This window comes from Etheostoma cragini, chromosome 14 (genome assembly GCF_013103735.1).
Source record: "Etheostoma cragini isolate CJK2018 chromosome 14, CSU_Ecrag_1.0, whole genome shotgun sequence".
Taxonomy (NCBI): domain Eukaryota; kingdom Metazoa; phylum Chordata; class Actinopteri; order Perciformes; family Percidae; genus Etheostoma; species Etheostoma cragini.
In genome coordinates, this window is record NC_048420.1 from 24,565,904 (window position 1) to 24,568,254 (window position 2,351).

The window sequence follows — 2,351 nt, forward strand, 5'->3', positions numbered from 1 at the left end:
AAGGCACCCGCCCGTGATCACCGTCAGCCAACACAGACAGGGGGGACGCCGGGAATATGTTAATTGTTTTGTAGCAGAACACTTATTTATTAGTTGTTTTTTCTCTTTATTATAAGGGAAGTAGACGATAGATGTTTAAAAAAAAAAAGTTAATTTAGATTTATTATTCTGTGTACATGTCACGATTTTCAAACTGCCATGACACTGGGCTCTGAGGGGGGGGGGGGAATCAAACGCCACACGCCGGACACAACAATGACACGGTTGTGGTTAGGAAGAGAATAATGCAGAAATGAACACTCCAATAAAAACAACAATGTATAAAAGAAAGTGATAAAAATGCTGTGAAAAAGTGGGAAAAACTTTTTTTTTTTAAAGTAAAAAAAAAAATATTGTAAAAATGTGGGGGGAAATTAACAAAAATGTAAAAATAAAATGTGAACAAAGTGACAAAAAAACATTGTGGGAAAAATATATTTTTTAAATATCTATTGTATGTTGATGTTTTCCTTTGTGCTAATAAAGTAAAAGCAGCTGCTGTCGTCATGGCCGCTGTTATATAGATACATATAACATATATAGACAGATATATACATAGTTACATTGTGTGTGTGTGTGTGTCAGATGTGGCGTGACGGGGTCTCGGGGCCCTTCAGCCTCACTGGGGGGGTCTAACGACACAGGATGGAGCATCACCGTGATCGATTGACTGATTGGTGGAAGGTATTTTTGGATCAGTCCAGAAAAAAGTTAAGTTAGAGTGTTTCTTGGTGCGTGTCTTTGTGTCTCGTGGCTCAGCTGTTTCCAGATGTTTCTTTATTTACTACATTGAGTTTCCACAGCACATCTGGATCAGCTGACGGGGAACAGCTGACGGAGGATCAGCTGCCGGAGGATCAGCTGACGGAGGATCAGCTGACGGGGGATCAGCTGATGTGAGTTCCCTTCTTCTTTCATGTCATACTTAACATCTGGACACTCGCCCTGACGGTGCGTTCAAAGACACAGATCCACTATTTGACACATTCAAAGGTTTTAAAATCTAATTTGAGAATATATTTTTACTCTGAAAGGAAAATTCGGTGTAGTTCTCCATGAAGAAGAGATTATTATATATTTTATATATATATATATATATATATATTATATTATATACAGTGTATTATATATTACTTACAGTATATTAAATATTATATATAACATATGATATCCTCTGGTGGACAGACTCCTCAACAGGGTTGACCGTCTGTTTTTATTTTTTTAAATATTCATTTATTTGTCATTATAAATGATTCTGATGAAACAATATATTGGACAAGACTAGCGTTATATTTTCAAATTGTTGCCTAGGAACGAGCAAGATTGTGCTGCTCCGTCTGTTTTTTATTTACCGTAATTTTACTACAGTAATTTTTTATGTTATTATAGATGCAGATACCGATAGTTTGGGAAATGCCTAATATCATCAGATATATCGGTACATAGACACCTAATAATTCCACATTATGTTATTCTGTAGTTCAACTCTGAAATATAACGTTTATTTCTGAATGAAATGAAGTGTTGATGAAGGGCGTCAGCAGCTTTATGGACAATCTTTATTTAACAAAAATAAAACATCTGAGTGACACACACACTGAAACTGTAAAACAAAGACAACCGGTTGAGGTGTGTGTGTGTGTGTGTGTGTGTGTGTGTGTGTTTGTGTGTGTGTGTGTGTGTGTGTGTGTGTGTGTTCGTTCAGTAGCAGCGCAAGAAGAAGGTGTTGCAAGCCGCTCCACGCAGACAGTCGCACAGTCGGCCGATACGAGGACCGTGTTTCAGCGCACAGCGCTCCCCCACATCACACTGGCAGAGAGACAGAGAGACAGGCAGAGAGAGACAGACAGACCAACACGGAGACAGACAGAGAGACAGACAGACCAACACGGAGACAGACAGAGAGACAGACAGACCAACAGGGAGACAGACAGAGAGACAGACAGAGAGACAGACAGACAAAGAGAGACAGACAGACAGACCAACAGGGAGACAGACAGAGAGACAGACAGACCAACAGGGAGACAGACAGAGAGAGACAGACAGACCAACAGGGAGACAGACAGAGAGACAGACAGACCAACAGGGAGACAGACAGACAGACAGGCCAACAGGGAGACAGGCAGAGAGACAGACAGACCAACAGGGAGACAGACATTGCATTAAAAATGTGGAATATAATATACAGTATATACATTTTGTTTAGAGACTGTGCTCTCTAAACTCCCCCATAAATGGTATGTCCCATCATTCTGCCCCATGTCTATGTTTCTAGGGACAGCGCCGGAGGTGAGGGGGGGGGGGGGGGGGGG

The 2,351-nt window shown here is 40.7% G+C and overlaps 1 protein-coding gene across 1 annotated transcript in view; it reads right to left on the reverse strand.

The window, feature by feature from the left end:
• Positions 1–1,217: 1,217 nt before the first annotated feature.
• Positions 1,218–2,351, reverse strand: part of cart4 (cocaine- and amphetamine-regulated transcript 4) — a 1,919-nt gene continuing 785 nt past the window's right edge. Inside the window, exon 2 of the mRNA XM_034892819.1 lies at positions 1,218–1,848. Coding sequence (XP_034748710.1) covers positions 1,741–1,848 — 108 coding nt within the window. The 3' untranslated portion in view covers positions 1,218–1,740. The remainder of the gene's footprint in view (positions 1,849–2,351) is intronic.